At 39.8% G+C, this 21,184-nt stretch overlaps 1 protein-coding gene across 5 annotated transcripts in view; it reads right to left on the bottom strand.

Annotated features, from left to right (window-relative positions):
- Positions 1-2,190: 2,190 nt before the first annotated feature.
- ap3d1 (adaptor related protein complex 3 subunit delta 1) overlaps positions 2,191-21,184 on the bottom strand; it is a 67,400-nt gene continuing 48,406 nt past the window's right edge. The window contains exons 25-35 of one of the 5 annotated variants that reach the window (XM_062027682.1): positions 17,897-17,950; positions 15,409-15,513; positions 15,153-15,326; positions 11,402-11,449; positions 8,775-8,795; positions 7,679-7,868; positions 7,456-7,544; positions 7,311-7,396; positions 6,115-6,236; positions 3,503-3,582; positions 2,193-2,882 (exon numbers count right to left, since the gene is read on the bottom strand). In XM_062027682.1, the coding sequence (XP_061883666.1) occupies positions 2,787-2,882; positions 3,503-3,582; positions 6,115-6,236; positions 7,311-7,396; positions 7,456-7,544; positions 7,679-7,868; positions 8,775-8,795; positions 11,402-11,449; positions 15,153-15,326; positions 15,409-15,513; positions 17,897-17,950 (1,065 nt within the window). In that variant the 3' untranslated portion in view covers positions 2,193-2,786. Of the gene's footprint in view, positions 2,883-3,502; positions 3,583-6,114; positions 6,237-7,310; positions 7,397-7,455; positions 7,545-7,678; positions 7,869-8,774; positions 8,796-11,401; positions 11,450-15,152; positions 15,327-15,408; positions 15,514-17,896; positions 17,951-21,184 lie in introns of all 5 variants that reach the window. The other 4 variants (XM_062027685.1, XM_062027687.1, XM_062027683.1 and 1 more) reach the window with 4 other exon arrangements.

Raw genomic sequence — 21,184 nt, 5'->3', positions numbered from 1 at the left:
ACCAAAGGAACTGGTGTGCACTGTTCAGCTTATTGTTGTTTTAGCGTGTTAATGAAGAGACTAGTTATGTTTGTTTGATACACAGTACTGCATAGCACTTTATCTTGTGTTCACTAAATATGGACTCTTGTTGAGGTTGGAACCTATTATTCATATTTACATTGTTTTGTTTCACTATACAAACTTTTCAATTTACAAACCCTGTTCAAGGATTTGTAGACGGAGGTTCCACTGTCATGAAAATGAGTTAACGCACGGCCATTGTTGTCTACATATGGAGTGACTAGCAAAATAGTCAATAGTCAAGCACGGCAATAGCGTTCCTATCTGGGCTGCACGAGTTCCGCGGGCACTGAAGAGCCGTGGTTCACACACGGGAGAGCCATGACTTCCAGTAACAACCAGGTAATAGTGCTAAATATTCACACCGAGGATACAATATGTACATCTATTACTCATATTTGGACAGTAATGGTGGTGCGCCGACTCATCTCCTCCAAGCTGTACACTGACTACTCCAAATTAAATCCAGGTTTCAGTAACTGATGGAAGTTGCATGTGAGAGTAAGAGCAGGGCTCACTGCGAGGGCTTGTCAGGCCTTATATGTAGCGTTGGCTTTCCTGTCCACCTGCTGCACGAGTCTTTTCAGTCTGGTAGAGACATGGTTCCAAGGCCTAAACAGCACTTTCAGTCTGGTAGAGACATGGTTCCAAGGTCTAAACAGCACTTTCAGTCTGGTAGAGACATGGTTCCAAGGCCTAAACAGCACTTTCAGTCTGGTAGAGACATGGTTCCAAGGCCTAAACAGCACTTTCAGTCTGGTAGAGACATGGTTCCAAGGTCTAAACAGCACTTTCAGTCTGGTAGAGACATGGTTCCAAGGTCTAAACAGCACTTTCAGTCTGGTAGAGACATGGTTCCAAGGCCTAAACAGCACTTTCAGTCTGGTAGAGACATGGTTCCAAGGCCTAAACAGCACTTTCAGTCTGGTAGAGACATGGTTCCAAGGTCTAAACAGCACTTTCAGTCTGGTAGAGACATGGTTCCAAGGTCTAAACAGCACTTTCAGTCTGGTAGAGACATGGTTCCAAGGTCTAAACAGCACTTTCAGTCTGGTAGAGACATGGTTCCAAGGTCTAAACAGCACTTTCAGTATGGTAGAGACATGGTTCCAAGGCCTAAACAGCACTTTCAGTCTGGTAGAGACATGGTTCCAAGGCCTAAACAGCACTTTCAGTCTGGTAGAGACATGGTTCCAAGGTCTAAACAGCACTTTCAGTCTGGTAGAGACATGGTTCCAAGGCCTAAACAGCACTTTCAGTCTGGTAGAGACATGGTTCCAAGGCATAAACAGCACTTTCAGTCTGGTAGAGACATGGTTCCAAGGTCTAAACAGCACTTTCAGTCTGGTAGAGACATGGTTCCAAGGCCTAAACAGCACTTTCAGTCTGGTAGAGACATGGTTCCAAGGCCTAAACAGCACTTTCAGTCTGGTAGAGACATGGTTCCAAGGCCTAAACAGCACTTTCAGTCTCGTAGAGACATGGTTCCAAGGCCTAAACAGCACTTTCAGTCTGGTAGAGACATGGTTCCAAGGTCTAAACAGCACTTTCAGTCTGGTAGAGACATGGTTCCAAGGTCTAAACAGCACTTTCAGTCTGGTAGAGACATGGTTCCAAGGTCTAAACAGCACTTTCAGTCTGGTAGAGACATGGTTCCAAGGTCTAAACAGCACTTTCAGTCTGGTAGAGACATGGTTCCAAGGTCTAAACAGCACTTTCAGTCTGGTAGAGACATGGTTCCAAGGTCTAAACAGCACTTTCAGTCTGGTAGAGACATGGTTCCAAGGTCTAAACAGCACTTTCAGTCTGGTAGAGACATGGTTCCAAGGTCTAAACAGCACTTTCAGTCTGGTAGAGACATGGTTCCAAGGCCTAAACAGCACTTTCAGTCTGGTAGAGACATGGTTCCAAGGCCTAAACAGCACTTTCAGTCTGGTAGAGACATGGTTCCAAGGCCTAAACAGCACTTTCAGTCTGGTAGAGACATGGTTCCAAGGCCTAAACAGCACTTTCAGTCTGGTAGAGACATGGTTCCAAGGCCTAAACAGCACTTTCAGTCTGGTAGAGACATGGTTCCAAGGTCTAAACAGCACTTTCAGTCTGGTAGAGACATGGTTCCAAGGCCTAAACAGCACTTTCAGTCTGGTAGAGACATGGTTCCAAGGCCTAAACAGCACTTTCAGTCTGGTAGAGACATGGTTCCAAGGTCTAAACAGCACTTTCAGTCTGGTAGAGACATGGTTCCAAGGCCTAAACAGCACTTTCAGTCTGGTAGAGACATGGTTCCAAGGCCTAAACAGCACTCTCTCTCACACTCTCACACACACACACACACACACACACACACACACACACACACACACACACACACACACACACACACACACACACACACACACACACACACACACACACACACACACACACACACACACACACACACACACACACACACACACAAAAGGCGCAGACAGGCTTCAGACAAAGAAACATGGAACAATACAAACCAAAAGTGTTCAAAAAGAGTAAAACCGCAAATGGAGCCAAAGTCTGGTTGTCATGGTTACGTGACGTGACTGAGAGGGACGAAGAGGAGGAAGGAGACGTCTAGGAGGTGGGCGGAGTCAAAAGGGTGAAAGTGTGTCGCAGGGAAAGACGGAGCTTGAAGAAGAATAAATAGGGAAGTGTGTTCCAGTGAGGGGGCGGAGCTACCCTGCACTCAATCAGCACTGAGAGAAGGTCTGCTTGATCTCGTCCAGCACGTTCCCCAGCAGCGCCGGCTCGTCACATTTGGCGTCCATGGACACCGTCTGACCGCACTGGCAGAGAAGGAAGCTTCATCACGTGATGCAGAGTACACGCCCAAAGTGTGGACACACCTCCTCATTTTCACCACTATTTACTTTGTACATTGTCACACCAAAACTATCAATGAACACATGTGGAGTTATGTACTTAAAGAAAGAGAAATAAAGGGATAAGCGGTAGAAAATGGATGGATGGATGTTTTATATTCTAGTTTCTTCAAAATAGCCACCCTTTGCTCTGATTACTGCTTTGCACACTCTTGGCATTCTCTCCATGAGCTTCAAGCACACCTGTGAAGTGGAAACCATTTCAGGTGACTACCTCTTGAAGCTCATGGAGAGAATGCCAAGAGTGTGCAAAGGAGTAATCAGAGCAAAGGGTGGCTATTTTGAAGAAACTAGAATATAAAACATGTTTTCAGTTATTATTTAACATGTGTTCATTCATAGTTTTCATGTGACAATCTACAGTGTAAATAGTCATGCAAATAAAGACAACATTGCATTGAATGAGAAGGCATATACAGTATATATATATATATATATATATATATATATATATATATATATATATATATATATATATATATATATATATATATATATATATTTAACAATGAGGTTTTACTCACAGTTTTGACGAGCAGACAAACATGGTGACCCTGGACAGAGCGACTGTACATGGAGGCACAGGAGTCGATCCTCTCCACCACTGGAAGACAGCAGACTGTCACTTTATTTGCAATAAAAACAAATGGCTTACTGATCCAAATGTGTGGCATGGATTGTTGGCACCAATGATGGCATCTTCAATCAGGTGCAATGCTGGCTGCAACCAGCAGAGGTGCTGTTCCACAGAATGGTGTATAGAGAGTATGGACAATGCAGAATGGTGTATAGAGAGTATGGACAATGCAGAATGGTGTATAGAGAGTATGGACAATGCAGAATGGTGTATAGAGAGTATGGACAATACAGAATGGTGTATAGAGAGTATGGACAAGCCATCCCCTCAATGATTGGTCAAAAGGCCCTCACCTGACTAAAGGGCGCCGTTACGTAGCACTTTGAAAAATGAGGGAATCAATCGCATACGTTTCCCGTAACCCATAAATGAGAAAAATATGGGAAGTGAAGTTTTGCGGAGAAGGCTGTGGAGCCAATAAGAACAGTTTCTTGTGCGAGGTAAGTATCCATCCATCCCTACATCCATGTACTGTATCGCACTAAGTAACAGTCAATTCCTACACCCTGCCTGACAAAAGTGCACCTTACTAACTTTGAAGTAAAACATTGCAGTTGCAGGTATAGAAATCAGGGAGCCAGGACACACCACAGCAGTACCTATGAAACATATTCCACAAAGTCAAAGTGCAGTAACCACAGTTGACATACTTCACACTAAAGTCATCATTTCTTTGTAATTGTTCCAAAGCTACGTGTGTGTACTTCCTACCTCTGTGTGCTTAGTTTTACTGGAACTTCATTGTGGAGACTATTAATAAATAACCTCAAGACGTTTTTTCATCTCTAATTTGAAGGCACCTTTCTGCCAAACTAAGTTATGGTAAATGATAAATGGGTTATACTTGTATAGTGCTTTTCTACCTTCAAGGTACTCAAAGCGCTTTGACACTATTTCCACATTCACACACACATTCACACACTGATGGCGGGAGCTGCCATGCAAGGCGCTAACCCCCACCCATCAGGAGCAAGGGTGAAGTGTCTTGCTCAAGGACACAATGGACGTGACGAGGTTGGTAGAAGGTGGAGATCGAACCAGGAACCCTCAGGTTGCTGGCACGGCCACTCTCCCAACAGCGCCACACCGTCCCCAAGTTCCAACATTTGTCAAATATTGACTTATATTGTATTGGTTTTAGTATATTTAAACTGTATCAAATATTGACTTGTATTGTATTGGTTTTAGGGCTGCAACTAACGATTAATTTGCTAATCGGTTAATCTGTCGATTAGTACTTCGATTAATCGATTAATAATCGGATAAAAGAGACAAACTACATTTCTATCCTTTCCAGTATTTTATTGAAAAAAAACATCATACTGGCACCATACTTATTTTGATTATTGTTTCTCAGCTGTTTGTACATGTTGCAGTTTATAAATAAAGGTTTATTTAAAAAATAAAAAAAAAAATAAAATTTTTTTTTAAAAAAGCCTCTGCGCATGCGCATAGCATAGATCCAACGAATCGATGACTAAATTAATCGGCAACTATTTTTATAATCGATTTTAATCGATTTAATCGATTAGTTGTTGCAGCCCTAATTGGTTTTAGTATATTTAAACTGTATCAAATATTCAATCAATCAATCAATGTTTATTTATATTGACTTATATTGTATTGGTTTTAGTATATTTAAACTGTATCAAATATTGACTTATATTCTATTGGTTTTAGTATATTTAAACTAGGGCTGCAACTAACGATTAATTTGATAATCGATTAATCTGTCGATTATTACTTTGATTAATTGATTAATAATCGGATAAAAGAGACACACTACATTTCTATCCTATCCAGTATTTTATTGGGGGAAAAAACAGCATACTGGCACCATAGTTATTTTGATTATTGTTTCTCTGCTGTTTGTAAATGTTGCAGTTTATAAATAAAGGTTTATTTAAAAAAAATAAAAATAAAAATAAATAAATAAATTTTTTTTTTTTTTTAAAAAGCCTCTGTGCATGCGCGTAGCATAGATCCAACGAATCGATGACTAAATTAATCGGCAACTATTTTAATAATCGATTTTAATGGATTAAATCAATTAGTTGTTGCAGCCCTAATTTAAACTGTATCAAATATTGACTTATATTGTATTGGTTTTAGTATCTTTAAACTGTATCAAATATTGACTTGTATTGATTTCAGTATATTATAACTGTATCAAAGTGGCCCCCGCATCTCTCAATTTTTATTTACGTGGCCCTCAATAGGAAAAGTTTGGACCCCCTGCTCTAGTACAGCAAAAATGCATGACAGTCATTGTGACTATTATTAATTATGACTATTATTAATGACTGTTTTGTATTCTTCTCTCGTGTCTGTTTTTGTGAATATACATTCAACTTTTCATTTAGTAGCGTATCTGCTCCCTCTTGTTCCTTGTCTAATGTTCTAGGACTCTCTCCATCCTAGCTCTCCATTCAGTAAATATTCACTTCAATCACATAAATGACAAAGGCTGTGTGTGTGTGTGTGTGTGTGTGTGTGTACCAGAGAAGTGGTGATGGAAGCAGATCCTGGCCAGAAGATGGTGGAATGGCATGTTGACTCCTTCCAGTTTGACAGAGCTGCCCTTCAGGTCCCCACATTCCAACAGCTTTGCGAAGGCATCACTAGCCAAACAAGACACGACAGAACACAACATTTGACTTCAATTGACTGTATTTTCATGGTCGCCATCAGCAAAATATGTATTTGGGGGTTTTGGTACCGTTGAAAAGTAATGTTATGCTATATTAAAAGGGAGAGGAGCCAAGACAAGTACACAGTTTCCCTTCAGACCGCCCACAAGTTCTTTGTGTGGCTGTTACTGACTGACACTGCATCGCAATGATTGACAGCAACTGACCAAGCAGCGAGTGGCTGAAGAAAAGACAAACTGCAATATGAAGTGCTAGCAATGGCAATAGCACAGGATGACAACATACCAGGTAAGATACAGATAGTGGAGCCTTGTGTATTGACTGATACTTAGACCAACTTTAATGATCCACAAGGGAAATAGTTCCACACAGTAGCTCAGTTACAAAGGATAATGCACACAAGGGCACAAGAAGAGGGCAAAAAAACAAAAGGTATAAAGTAGACTAAAACGGTACCATAGTAGCAATATAAATATAACTTGTGTAATATTTACATACAGATATAATTATTATTATTGGCTTTTATTTAGTTTGCACTTTGTCTGTATAATTACTATTATCATTATTATCAACTCATTCTATTTTTTATTTTACTATTTTAATGATGTTGGATCTGTGTTGTTGTTGTTGTTGTTGTAAATGAGCTTTGGCTACAAACACTGTGATGCATGCATCGGATAACTGTTTCAGATGTCTATGTTTTTGTATCTGTCCCTATTTCAAATAAACCTCTATAATAAAAATCTTATATGATATCAGTCCAAATCAAAGAACAAAATTTAGATTTTTGTGCTTTTAAAGTGAAGTGTTAATTTGTTTTTTGGTGACCCCTAGTGGTCACAATGATTGATGAACTTAAAGAGGAACTGCACTTTTTTGGAATTTTGCCTACGGTTCACATTCTTTATGAGAGACAAGAAGACCCCCGTACCGAAACGGTTCAATACAAATACACGTACCGTTGCACCCCTACTGATATCACATTGATTCATCATCACTTTACTTTAAAAACATGTGTGATGCCATATTTGACACGGCCCTCACCTGTAGCATGGAGTGGTGATTAGGTAGGAGGTACAAGTAAAGTGCAGTTTGAAGTCCAGTTTCTCGTGAGTTGATGATTCTTCGTTCTGATAAATGCAAAGAATGAGTGATGTGAACAGGTGACTGCTGCGTGTGGTCTCCCCACCTTGACAATGAAAGTGAGTGTTCCCTTCAGTTTCTGTGGCATCACGATGCTCTGCACGCTGAACACAAAGCGCGCTTCATTGGACACTCCTGCAACCAGTTCATTAGGGTTCAATACCCCAAGTTAGTTATCACTTCATATTAGTTAACTCAATAAAAAAAAGGATTACATTCTAAGCAGGAATATAAATCCTGATGTTAAAGTTTGGCAGAGAATCACTGACCAGGCGGAAGCTGGAAGGGGACCGTGAGGCCGTCGTGTGGCCCCGCCCCCTCCGGCCTCTGCAGCTTGGAGTTGAGAGAGTCCAGGACGTTGAACTCCATGGACTTGAGGAAGCTCTCGCACTTGTTCTCGAAGATGACCGACACCACCACCTGGCTCCCGTCCTGCAGGTTTCCCTGGATGTCGCAAACCTGAGTGGCAAAGAAGAAACGTGAGGGATTAACATGCGCTTTGAAATGTTCATGTACAGTACAGGCCCAACCTTCTCTTTATTGGCAGGACTATTTACATTGTCACACCAAAACTATCAATGAACACATGTGGAGTTATGTACTTAACAAAAAAAGAACTGAAGACATGTTTTATATTCTGGTTTCTTCTAAATAGCCACCCTTTGCTCTGATTACGGCTTTGCACACTCTTGGCATTCTCTCCATGAGCTTCAAGAGGTAGTCACCTGAAGTGAATTACATTTATGTAGCGCTTTTTCTCTAGTGACTCAAAGCGTGTTACATAGTGAAAGCCAATATGTAAGTTCCATTTAAAGCAGTGTGGGCGGCACTGGGAGCAGGTGGCTCAAGTGTCTTGCCCAAGGACACAACGGCACTGACTAGGATGGCGGAAGCGGGGATCGAACCTGCAACCCTCAAGTTGCTGGCACGGCCGCTCTACCAACCGAGCTATACCGCCCCAAGGTGTGCTTGAAGCTCATGGAGAGAATGCCAAAAGTGTGCAAAGCAGTAATCAGAGCAAAGGGTGGCTATTTTGAAGAAACTAGAATATAAAACATGTTTTCAGTTCTTTTTTAGTTAAGTACATAACTCCACATGTGTTCATTGATAGTTTGGATGTGACAATCTACAATGAAGAGAAGGTTTGGCCTGTACTGTACATTTATTAGTGGCACACAGTCAACCCAACACCAAAGCACACTTGGCGAGGAAACAACAGGAGCACAAAAAGAAAAGATAGTTGTTAGAAACGCAAGCAGCTTTGCTGTGCAAACAGTCGGCTCGGAGGGCAATCCAAGCAGAAGAAAGAGGAAAACACGGCATTTTTTAAAGCGTCCAGCCTGTGACAGAACTTTGGAGCAGTACCTGATCTGCATCTTCCATCATCTTTAAAAGAGAGGGAGATTTTACAGTGAGACCATCTGCATGTGGATACATTCAAATAAGCATTACGAGTCTACCAAGCACTGATTTCAATCTAAATATTGACTTAAATGGGCTAAACAAATGATTGAATGGAATAGCTTGATTTGATTAGGACAATACATATTGATAATGATAAATGATAAATGGGTTATACTTGTATAGCGCTTTGACACTATTTCCACATTCACACACACATTCACACACTGATGGCGGGAGCTGCCATGCAAGGCGCTAACCAGCAGCCATCAGAGGCAAAGGGTGAAGTGTCTTGCCCAAGGACACAACGGACGTGACTAGGAAGGTAGAAGGTGGGAATTGAACCCCAGTAACCAGCAACACTCCCATTGCTGGCACAGCCACTCTACCAACTTCGCCATGAGCAAAGCATCACAGTAAATATGCCAGAAGTAGCTACATTTCATCTGTTGTCCGAAGGCAGGCACCATAAACAGACGATATCATAAGTACATTAAAATATGACTTACAATAAATATTGACAAAGAAACAACATGCACATTACACATGAGTTTAGAAAGTTGTGTAGTTGACACAGTTCCTAAAATGGACTAAACGTAGTTGAATGTTACAATGAGGGCTCTGCTATTGACTCCATTGCAGCTTTATAAAAACTTGTAGTGGTGGAGGGGCGAGCTCATTCCAAACCCTAAAAACAAAACATACATCCAAAAATGTCTGGTAGTTGTCCAAATCTAAAATATTATACTTGCTAAGAATATTATAATAATGATAGTGAAGAGACTTCTTAAAGAGAGACTTGATGTGTTGCCTGAGACCAAGTTGTAGAACAGTAGTTTATATGTGGAAACATCATGGCATTCATACACACTTTTCTCACTCCAAAGTCAAAAAAGCTCTTATATGATTACAATTTGATAAGTACAATTTGATAATACTCGTCATTTTTTTAATATGATACTTAAAAGTTAGATTTGAATCAAAGACTGCTGTATAAAACACTGGCCATACAGCAATAGATGACATCTGTCTATTACCTGACATGTTAGCTACCTCTCTTTCTTTATTATGTACATTTTCTGCTGGATCTACTCTCTATTCCAGACCTGGGCATTCTGCGGCCCTTTGTACGTCCCTGTCCGGCCCGCGTGAGGCCAATCCTAAATTACAAAATACATTTTAAAAAGTATCTATTTCGAGTGTGCAATACAACGGTGCTGCTTTTGTTTTGAAAAGCGTTATTTGTATGACTTCCGTGTGGACGTATGCTCGTGCGCGCAGCGGCAATCACAAATTACAAAATACATTTTAAAAAACATATATGTCGTGCGTGCAATACAACTGTGCTGCTTTTATTTTGAAAAGTTTTATTTATGGGCGTATGTCCTGTTAGTGAAGGCGCACAGCGACAAGTGATGCACGGTTATCCCCGAGATGCTAAAAAAAAGAAAAGGTGATGACGAATGGTGTGTTTTCAACAAGACATGGACTGCCAAGTAAAGGTAAAGCCATGTGCTTAATTTGTGGTACACACGTTGCTGTGTTTAAAGAATATAGTGTAACGACCTGCTGAAGTTGATGTTGTGTTTTTGAGTTGCGTAAATGAGGAGTGAGGATAGACGTGCGTGTGGAAGGAACGAGATAAGTTGAGCTGTGTTAGTATAGCTTGCTCAATAAAAGTTTAAAAAGAGCGTCAGACGTAGTGTGCACTTCTTCTGGACGCTACAATTGGTGGCAGAAGTAAAACTTTGCGCATACTGCACTGCTTAATTGTGTTCTCAGCCTGCTACATCATCGAGAGGTACGTGCCACGTGAGGAGCTCGCTGCAGAGAGAGAGAGAGAGAGAGAGAGAGAGAGAGAGAGAGAGAGAGAGAGAGAGAGAAAGGAAGGAGAGAGGCAGCGTCTACAGGTGCAGCGCACGCTGCTTGGCATGGGGGAATTCCGCCCTCAATGAAGACTCCCAGGTTTGATGGCAAGGCGAACTGGGAGGCATTTCATCCCACTTCTGACATCAATTGTAGCGTCCAGAAGAAGTGCACACCAAGTCTGATGCTCTTTTTAAACTTTTATTGAGCAACCTATACTAACACAGCTCAACTTATCTCCTTCTTTCCACACGCACATCCATCCTCACTCCTCATCTCCGCAACAGCAACGCTTCCTCCTTACAGGCGTGCTACATTCACAACAAAGAGGCGGCAGGATAAAGTGACAGAAATTGAAATTTTTGCATTGTATTACACATCAGGAAGTGTTGTGTAAGAAAGTGTTAAAAATAAAACCATCAAAAGCCATCTGCTTTTGTATAAAGATAAGTTAGGTTAAATGAAAATATTATTATTTTTTATCTTACGGAATATCAAAAAGACAAAAACAGCTTGTTAGCATTAAAGCTACAGACACACAAAACGGGCTTTTCATAGTAGGCATGTGCATCAAGGCTACATTTTGGCCAACACACTTTTTCAAAGTGTTGAAAAATACTATAAACAATTTAAGCACACCAATGTGGCCGCACTGCCGAATAGGGACACTCATGTAGAGTGAAACATATGTGTACCTCCTCACTCAACAACATTCTCATACTCACCATCTTGATGTAAGAGTTCTCAGCTAGAAGGCAGTAATTGGACATGGGCTGTAAGGAGAGAGGAGCGCAGGTCAGACATTTGCTAACGAGGCAACTGGATATGCTGGGGCTGACGCACACCAGCAAGGCAGCGTGTGTGCGTGTGTGTGTGTGTGTGTGTGTGCGTGTGTGTGTGCGTGTGTGTGCGTGTGTGTGTGTGTGTGTGTGTGTGTGTGTGGGGTTCAAACAGCAAGGGTTATCTGGATGTTGACAGTATTTTTTGTAGTTTAAATTCCTGATCAAGTTAATGGTAGCTTTGAGGTGTTTTACTCCATCATTTTGCTACTGAGGGCCCACACTAAAAAAAATTATCACAGCCAGCTGGGGCCATTTTGATATTATTCTTTTTCAAAACCAACACAATGTATAGATTTTTTTTCGTTAGGGGTCCCTTCAAGTTTGGTCCCAGGGACCCGGAAAGGTTTCATCCATAAAAATGTTAATAATAATTCATATATATTTATTTTTATATTCAACGCTTAAATCTCTAGATCACGGTTCCGCAGCCTCATGTGGATCTTCTGCCTCCTGGTTTCGGCTCCTTCTGATTTTTTTAAAACCCCGGAGTGAGAAAAGTTAGCATTTTTAAAAAGAGTTCTATGTTGGACTAGCTAAGACGTAGACAGTCTCCAGCTCATTTAATACATATGTTTTGGCTCTGGAGGGACATTTTTAATACTTTTTCTGTGGTCACTGGCAAAAGGATTGAACCGAATCCTCAAGGTGGACTATTTGGGGTAGCACCTCAGTCATCCACCCTTAGAAAATCAAAAAAGTAGCACTCACTACTTTGTTGGCTAAAAGACTCTTTGTGTTAAATTGGAAGGCAACAGCGCCTCCTTACCACACCCGCTGGATTCGAGATGATCTGTACTTTCTCAAACTGAAGAAGATTAGGCTGACATTGAATGGTTGTTCTGCAAAGTTTCAAGAACTGTGCTGTGCCATTCAGAGATATGCAGGAGAAAATGTTCTCCAAATTAACCCTGATTGAAACAACTGGAATGTGGGTGGTTGACGAGCCTTTTGTTTGCTTGTTGGTTGTTATATCTCCCTTCGGCCATTCGGGAATGCAGCCGTTTGGGGTTTTTGTATTTTATTTTACTATTTTTAAACAGCGTTTGATGTATTTGCATTTACTTTTGTCAATTGTATGTCTGTAAAAAAACAATAAACAAATATTTAGAAGAAGAAAAAAAAGAGTTGTATAATTTGCAACTGTCTGTGAGGCCATGAATCCGAACAGATTGTGTCCAAAGGTGCAAGGAAGGCGAGTAAAAGAGACTGCAAGCCTGTGTTCAGTTCAGCTTCTTGAGTGTGCAACCCCTTAGGTAAGCAAACCATGGATATCTTCCAAAAAAGACAAGTAAAAAGTGTCATTTCAAGTGGACAGATTGCTTTTCCTGTAAAATAAAAAAAGATACAAACTTTTAAAAGTTTATAAGCTGTGTAACGTTCTGCAGCTCTATACCATTTGACTTTAGTGGAAGAGGCGGAAAAAGGTCTCGTGATAGTAAAGATTAATTTCAGGTCAATGTGTCAAAATGAAGTTGTTTTGTTTTTTAAAGCTTTTATGACTTTTTAAATCAAAAAAACAGTTTTTCATGGCAAAAATTTCCAACAAAAAGATTTGAAAGTGGAATATTTGATGTGAAGTCATTGGAGCCCTAAATGGGTCAATAATTAATAACATTGATTTTAGTTTGTTAGTTTTTTAACAATGACAGTTAAAAAAAAATCCCACTAAAATGATTAGGGGTCTCAAAGGGCCCCACTCATAAAAGTGTGGAAAAAAAGTCAAAAAATGTTTCCTTAACGTTTATTGCTTAAGTCAAGATCAACTTCGGATCTATCCATCGATTATGAGTTTCTTTTGCTTTTTTTATGTTTGTTTTTGTTTTGTGCCTTTTTTCAACAAAAAACTATTTTATTATATTGCAAACAAACAAAATATGCAATATTTTTATGGCGTCACATTAGTGCCAAAAATCCAAGCGCATAAAAACTGTTATCGCGCGCTGATTCTCCACTTTGTGCGCGCGCGCGACACCCTTTTGCGCGCGCGTGGTGCCTTTGTGCGCACGCGCGGCGTCTTTTTGCGCGCGGTGCATTTCTGCGCGGGCGCGCGGTGCATTTCTGCGCGGGCGCGCGGTGCATTTCTGCGCGGGCGCCGTCTTGGTCTGTGGTCATGTTTCATTTTGGCACTTTGGGGGCGGGTATGCTTAGACTGCCCCTTCTTACTGATTGGCTTTGAAAAAAAAAAAGAAAAAAAAAGAAAAATACAACTTCAAGTAGGTTGATGAAGTGAAACCATAGCAATGCTTTTCTTGACACTCTCTCATGCACACAGATACTCATGTTATGAGAAGTATATTGTTTCAAAAATATTAACATTAATTGTTGTTATTTAAAACATCTTTCAGACTACATTGCTCAAATTCAAAAACCACTTTACTACACAAATAGTAGGCCCAATGTGCAGGATTATTCTATTAGTATTAGTTATTTTTATGTTTTATCATATCTTAGCCTATTTTTATATGGTCTTATTATATTTATATTTCAGTTTTTATTGTATTTTATTTTATTTTATGGTTTTTCATATTGTAGTTTATTTTTATGTGTGATTATATCTTATCTTATTTCATATTATTTTTGGACTTTTACCTGATGTGTATTTTAATTATTTTCAATCCATTTATTTGATCATCTAGTGTTTCCTCAAAGAGCCCTCTGGATCTCCACGTCCAGAGGGTTCCTGTGATTGGCTATTATCACTGTGTTGTTATTATTATTGTTGTTGTTGTTTGTTTATTTTTATGTACATGTTTGACTATCTTCATGGGGTGTGGGTGTTATTTCTCATTTTGTTTTTAACTATGTAAAGCACTTTGAGCTGCATTTTAAATGTATGAAAAGTGCTTTATAAATAAAAATGTATTATTATTATTAGTAATAGTACCCTTACAATCACTCCAAACCATTTCAATAACTTACCTCTTTTTCAGCCAACATTTTTTTATCCACTTCTTCCTCCGTAAATCTTGATACATATTGACGATGACCCGCCCTGCTATACTTCTGATTGGCTCATATGAAAAATGCTCAAAGCCAATCAGAAAGAAGGGGCGGTCTAAGCATACCCGCCCCCAAAGTGCCAAAATGAAACATGACAGCGCACAGACCGACGGCGCGCGCGCAGAAAGGCACCGCGCTCACGCAAAAAGGCACCGCGCGTGCGCACAAAGGCAACACGCGCGCGCAAAAGGGTGTCGCGCGCGTGCACGACGTGGAGAATCAGCGTGCGATAACAGTTTTTATGCGCTTGGATTTTTGGCACTAATGTGACGCCATATATTTTCCCCAAAACATATTTCAAAGTAAAATCTTTGATGTGAAGTAATTGGAGCCTTGAATAGGTCATCAATTCATAATAACATAGATTTTGAGTCATTATTATTTTTTGAGCAATGACAGTTTTTAGGAACAAAACAGCCAGCATGGCAGCTTCGTGTTATTACACTCAAATGTGCAACTTTTTCTCCTTACATTTTTGCCCTTTTATTCCAATTACTTTTTTTAAAAGTATTTTTAGAATGTGCCGTTAAAATCTAGCTGCGGGCTGCAAATGGCCCCGGGGCCACATTTTGTACATCTCTGTCCTAAGGCAAATATTGAATTGAGATTGCTTCTCCCACTCAGGCTGACTTACTGGTAGCGGTTCTTCTTCCTCCTCCACCGTGCCGTTCTGCACCGAGCCTTCCCCGCCGCCATCGCTGTGGTGGTGATGGTGGTGGTGGTGGTGGTGGTGATGCTTCTTCTTCTTTTTCTTCTCCTTCTCCTCCTTGTCCTTCTTCTGCTTCTTCTTCTTGGGTTTGGAGGACTTCTTAACATTGAAACATAGAAGAACGTCATTTGTGAGCACTTTCCTATTTCCATGTTACGACATCACCCGCGGGGTGACTCACAGACTCCTCTGTTTCCGTTTCTTTTGGGCTTTCTTCAGGCTCAGAGTTGGGTGGCGAGCCAGAGGCGACCTCGGGCACTGGGGCTGCTGCTACTGTTACTGCTTCCTGTACACACACACACACACACACACACACACACACACACACACACACACACACACACACACACACACACACACACACACACACACACACACACACACACACACACACACACACACACACACACACACACACACACACAGGCTTTAGCATCTGGCAAACTAGAGAGCAAAAAAGCCAGCATTGTTTGCCACATCTGTGTTAGCAGGAAGTAAGTATAGTTAGTGATAGCATAGAAAGGATTAAGCATGTGTTGTGTAGATAAACACAAGTGTCTGAACACGTGTAGTAGCTTTGCTTAAAGATTCATCCACGCTGATTAAAAAGCCTGACTGTCATTGGAGTGACATCACAACTATGAAAGTGCGTGCAACTAACGATGTTCGTTATTACCGCCTCATAAGTATGGTAAGTGTTCCTCCTGAGTCGTACAGAAAACATTGATGTATGGCAGCGTTAAGAAAACACCAAACTAATAGGGTGTAACCATGTGGAAATCTCACGGTACGATATGATTGTAGTACATGGAACCTTGATTTACAAACCCCTCGATTTGCAAACTTTTAAATTGAGCCAATTATGGCTCTGTGTGCCAAACATGTCTCTGTGTACAAACGCTTCGATCCTTCATTCACTTTATGTCACGCCTGCAGGCAGGAAGCAGGGCCAACATTTTTGCGGAGGCATCACTTGCTGCGCAGTACACTATAGTCCAGGTCTGGGCAATTATTTGGACTTGGTGGGCCAAATTTAGAGAAAAAAATGTTTCTGGGGGCCGGTATATCTATTTTTAGGAACACTAATACAAAACCTCACAATTATGTCTGATTGAATGCTAAAAACATTATGACAGACGGAATGGAATTTTACATTTTTTTACTGAATGAGACACCCAGAATGTACATGAAATCAAAGAATGTTACAATATTAACTATGAAGGATAAAACACTGAACATTGACAACGTATGAACGTCACACCCACTCTCCATCCACATATTTCACAATCAAGCGAAACACAACAAAAATGCAACAAACACAGTGAAATATGAACGTGAAGGGTAAAAAAAACCGCCTACAATCTGATATATGTGATATATCACTAAGCTTTAGAACTTTGCTGTAAAAATCTCCTTCCGCGTCTGTCCCTGACACCCACATTTCAGGCTCTGGAAACACTGCTTGGTGCCTCGTCTGAGTAACTAATTAGATGACCATAGTAACTAATTAGATGACCATAGTAACTAATTAGATGACCATAGTAACTAGTATATCATGCAAAAGCGCAGATTCCAAACAATGAAATACTTAGTATAGTTGAAGACTTACTTACGGTCATTATAAAACATGAGTGCACATCATAATGGCAGCTACACTTTACATCTTAAACAAAAAAAATGATTTGGGAATGTCTGGTGGGCCAGATTGCGGCCCCCGGGCCTTAATTGGCCCAGGTCTGGTCTAGTATATGAAAATAAACATTATAACAACAGAGGTATAACGCCACCAAGTCAACTGTGGGTGCTTTTCCAGGCTTTTGATTGGACACAATGTGAGGTAGGTAGGTAGGTAGGTAGGTAGGTAGGTAGGTAGGTAGGTAGGTAGGTAGGTAGGTAGGTAGGTAGGTAGATAGATAGATAGATAGATAGATAGATAGATAGATAGATAGAGAGAGAGAGAGAGAGAGAGAGAGAGAGAGAGAGAGAGAGAGAGAGAGAGAGAGAGAGAGAGAGAGAGAGAGAGAGAGAGAGAGAGAGTTTTGAAACTACACTTGTGTGGATGGAGATGGTTTTATTCCCAAATATGTGTTTTTGAACCTCTCCGTGTTGGTGTGGACATGGCCTCAGGCAGATCATATTGTTGGTGTAGATGCCCAAATCTAAATAAGAAAAATGTGGGATACCTCCTCTGTCACCTTATTTGTATTAGACTTTATTAAATGTTTGGGTAGAGTTTTATTGAACAACACTAGTTTTCTTTTAAGTAATAAAGAAATGTATCAAAGCTGTTTCTTTTATGGAGTTCATCATAGAACTGGCATCCAATGTTATTAAAAAAGTATTGATTTTGAATCAACAATGGATTCTGAAGCGAATCGTTACCCCACAGAATGGAATTGAATGGTGTGGTGCCCAAAGAGACCCAGAAACAAAGATGCAAGTGAGCACTAACACCCGGGCTTCTAACATCAGACTACAGTCACACATGCTATACAAACAGGAAGATGAGGAATGTGTGGCGCGACCTGTGAACGACAGGAAGTCGGGTGGAAATGGTGACAGCTGGGAGGATGAGAGGCATCATGAAAAAGACGTAAAGAGCGTGAGGAAAGAGTGGAGTTATGAGTGGAATACAGCGGCGAGGGGAAGACATAGGGGTGGGACTCAACCTGGGCATTAGAGGGCACTGGAGCGTTTGAGAGCCAGAAATCCAGATCGGTAACCTAGAAGAGCAAGGCAGGAGAGGAGTGTGTGGAGGTGAGAGGACTAAACACTCACTACTACAACAAGTTAACACCTTCCACTAATCAATGATGTGCAATCAGGACTAATGCTGGGAAAGAAAATACCACAGCTCATATTCACAATAGTATTCTTACACTAATGCTGACTAAGAGCCTGATTGACTAAGATCCAAATGCCAGGCACTAAACCATCGCTGTCAAACACAAGTCACATCATTTTATATGGCCGAGGGAAATATGCATCAATCTTTTTCTATATGCACTGCATGAAATTGTATAGCTTTTAAATGTTAATATTATGCAATATAGCAACAAATAATATATTACCATAGTTTCCACTTATTTTTATTTGTTAAAATAAAAATAAATACTTCAATATCTGCTTGATTTATGGTTTCAAGCAGGTTATCTGTAAAAAGGACAATAGATATTACATTGAAATTACAATGTTTTGAACAGCATATTCAATTGAAAACTGTAAATTGAAAAACCACTGTTTTTACTATAAAATGATGCCTTTTTTTTTTACTGTAAAATCTACGGTTGTTGTTACTGTAAATGGAAAAATGGTACCACAGTTAATTTACGGTAACAAACTCGCAGCTCAGTTGCCAGAATTAAAAAACAACAGTAGTACTGTTTTTCTATTTACAGTAATATGTTGAACAAACTACATTACATTTTACAGTAAGAGTCTGGCAACTAAGCTGCCAGTACTTTACTGTAAAATAACTGTGGTACCATTTTAAAATGGTAAATAAACAGTGGGTACTCTTTTCCATCTACTGTAATTAGAGGTGTCGATAAATGCTTTAAAATGTAATATCGGAAATTATCGGTATCGTTTTTTTTATTATCGGTATCGTTTTTTTTTGTTTGTTTTGTTTTTTTTTTGTTTTTTTTATTAAATCCACATAAAAACACAAGATACACTTACAATTAGTGCACCAAGCCAAAAAACCTCCCTCCCCCATTTACACTCATTCACACAAAAGGGTTGTTTCTTTCTGTTATTAGTATTCTGCTTCCTACATTATATATCAATATATATCAATACAGTCTGCAAGGGATACAGTCCGTAAGCACACATGATTGTGCGTGCTGCTGCTCCACTAAGAGTACTAACCTTTAACACTTCATTTGACTCATTTTCATTCATTACTAGTTTCTATGTAACTGTTTTTATATTGTTTTACTTTCTTTTTTATTAAAGAAAATGATTTTAATTTATTTATCTTATTTTATTTTATTAATTTAAAAAAAAAAAGGACCTTATCTTCACCATAGCTGGTTGTCCAAATTAGGCATAATAATGTGTTAATTCCACAACTGTATACATCAGTATCGGTATCGGTTGATATCGGTATCGGTAATTAAAGAGTTGGACAACATCGGAATATCGGATATCGGCAAAAAGCCATTATCGGACATCCCTAACTGTAATATAATGTTTTTAAAAAATCTGTAGATTTTGCATTAAAAAAATGGTGACCATATTTTAAAACATTTTTAGAAAAGTACCAATGATTGTCACACACACACACACACTAGGTGTGGTGAGATTATCCTCTCCATTTAACCCATGAGCCTCACCCCCTGGGACGTGAGGGGAGCAGTGAGCAGCAGCGGTGGCCATGCCCGGGAATCATTTTTTGGTGATTTAACCCCCAATTCCAATCCTTGGTGCTGAGTGCCAAGCAGGGAGGTAATGGCTCCCATTTTTATAGTCTTAATGTAAAATATACAGATTGTTTTTAATTTTTTTTTACAGTGTACGTAGAAAAATATATTTAATAATTCAATTTGTAAATGATTCACTGTTAAAGCGGCCCTCTGATGGCAGCCTTAACTGCGATGTGGCCCTCAATGGAGAGCAGTTTGACACTAGACAGTGTGGCGTGTGATCTACTAAGACTGCGTGTGCAGACCGCCTTATTCAAATGAGGAGTTTGCGTGTATTATACGGGGCATCACCATGGAGACACTCATTTACTGCACATTGATGTTACCATGCTCCTACCTGGGACGTTTTGCTGGCTTTTTTAGGAGACATGAACCACTTTTTATGGGCATTTTAGTCCTGCAGTGCATCTACATTGAACCCACTGTTGTTTTTTTACAGCTGGAGGTGCGCTCAAAGGAGAGACGCCGCACATTACTCCGCTCAAGACGCAAAAAATGCGTACTTGGAGTTTTTTTTCATGTAAGAAATATTTGATTAAAATATATTCTATGTAGAAAAACTAACATCATTAAAAAAATATATTAAAGGTCACCAAAACGCATCCATTGAATTCATTCGTAGATGATAAGTCTAATATTTTCAGTTTACATACTAAATAAAATGCAAAATAATGCTCACAAAACAATGATGAGTGTTGATAAATCACATGCTAAATAATTACATTTGCATCGTCTCCTCCCAGTATTGTGGGCGTTTTGATGATACGCATATTGATAAAGACAGGATTGCACGCCTTATTCTGCTCACTTAACGGAAGCGATCTACTTTGCAAATGTTAAGGAAATCAGCTTTGCCTGTGCAATCAGGTTTTTAGTACATGCAGATCAGATCCTAATACTTTCATTCAGTTCACAATCAGGAATAAACACACTGTTGCTAGGCAGAAAATGACATTTCTACTCATGGTGTCCTTTTACTATTAACATAATATTGATATCGGTGACTTGACTACTAGCCAATTTCGATATTGATCTCTATCATACATGCTAATGGTATAGTGTGAAATGTTAGAAAAGTCTTGATTAAGTGAAATGAGTCAAATAGAACACTGATAGGTATGAAAAACACTCGCCTATTTATTATTAACCGTCTGGAAAGGCCTCATGCTGTCTTTAAGTTGAAAAGGAGTGGTTATTTGACGATCCTTAGCAGCCACAATAATTCATTAAGTTAAGGTCACGACGGAGTAAGTTGAATAATGCGGACACGTTTATTACTGCCTTGGGTACTTTGTATGTGTAAGTAATATGTAACTAATTACAAATGTGCAATGTTGTTCAATGAAGGAAACCTGTTACGTATGTCTAGCTTGTGCGCTATTGTGTGCTTAGCTGTTGCGTAGCTGCTATTTTCTTGCATTTTTGCCTCATTCCTGTGAGAATCCTGCGTGTGACTGAAGCATTAAGAAGTGGGACTATCCAGGACTAGCTTGTGTGTCTATTAGATGAGGGCTGCTTGTATCGGAGCGA

The sequence above is a fragment of the Entelurus aequoreus genome, linkage group LG19 (assembly GCF_033978785.1).
Source record: "Entelurus aequoreus isolate RoL-2023_Sb linkage group LG19, RoL_Eaeq_v1.1, whole genome shotgun sequence".
Taxonomy (NCBI): domain Eukaryota; kingdom Metazoa; phylum Chordata; class Actinopteri; order Syngnathiformes; family Syngnathidae; genus Entelurus; species Entelurus aequoreus.
This window is presented reverse-complemented; position numbering and strand designations above follow the sequence as displayed.